Source organism: Pteropus alecto, unplaced genomic scaffold (assembly GCF_000325575.1).
Source record: "Pteropus alecto unplaced genomic scaffold, ASM32557v1 scaffold11, whole genome shotgun sequence".
In the NCBI taxonomy this organism is placed as follows: domain Eukaryota; kingdom Metazoa; phylum Chordata; class Mammalia; order Chiroptera; family Pteropodidae; genus Pteropus; species Pteropus alecto.
Window position 1 is genome coordinate 4,448,201 of NW_006431956.1, and position 555 is coordinate 4,448,755.

The following is a 555-nucleotide window of genomic DNA, read 5'->3' on the forward strand; positions in this document are numbered from 1 at the left end:
TCCAGCAGAACCAGCCCTGCCTTTTCTTTCCACACGAGAGCCGGGGAGGCCGATCAGGCTGCGGATGCGTGGATGGCAGCCTTGCAGCACGAGACCTGCACTTAACTTGCAGCTTCCTCCCGAGCCGGGGTGCAGGATGTCCACGCCCCGGGTGACAGCCGGCGGGGCGCTGGCCTGCGCTGGGGCGGCGGTGCTGAACAGCAGCAGTCCGCAGTGACAGCCGCCGCCGCCCAGGAGCGGCCGAATGGAAAAAACCCGCCCCCACCCCGCCCCCCGTTTTTTTTCTTCCTGTCCCTCGCCGTGCAGCCCTAACTCTGGCTCCCGGTTCCCTTTTTTGACAGTAACGGCACAGCCAACAAGATGAACGGCGCTTTGGATCACTCAGACCAGCCAGACCCAGATGCCATTAAGATGTTTGTGGGGCAGATCCCCCGGTCCTGGTCGGAGAAGGAGCTGAAAGAACTTTTCGAGCCTTACGGAGCCGTCTACCAGATCAACGTCCTCCGGGACCGGAGTCAGAACCCTCCCCAGAGTAAAGGTACAGACAGCGGGGGG

At 62.7% G+C, this 555-nt stretch overlaps 1 protein-coding gene across 3 annotated transcripts in view; it reads left to right on the top strand.

Annotated features, from left to right (window-relative positions):
- LOC112475630 (CUGBP Elav-like family member 2) overlaps positions 1 to 555 on the top strand; it is a 404,363-nt gene that overhangs the window by 327,964 nt on the left and 75,844 nt on the right. For all 3 annotated transcript variants that reach the window (XM_025043408.1, XM_025043406.1, XM_025043405.1), the window contains one exon: positions 342 to 538. In XM_025043408.1, the coding sequence (XP_024899176.1) occupies positions 342 to 538 (197 nt within the window). The remainder of the gene's footprint in view (positions 1 to 341; positions 539 to 555) is intronic.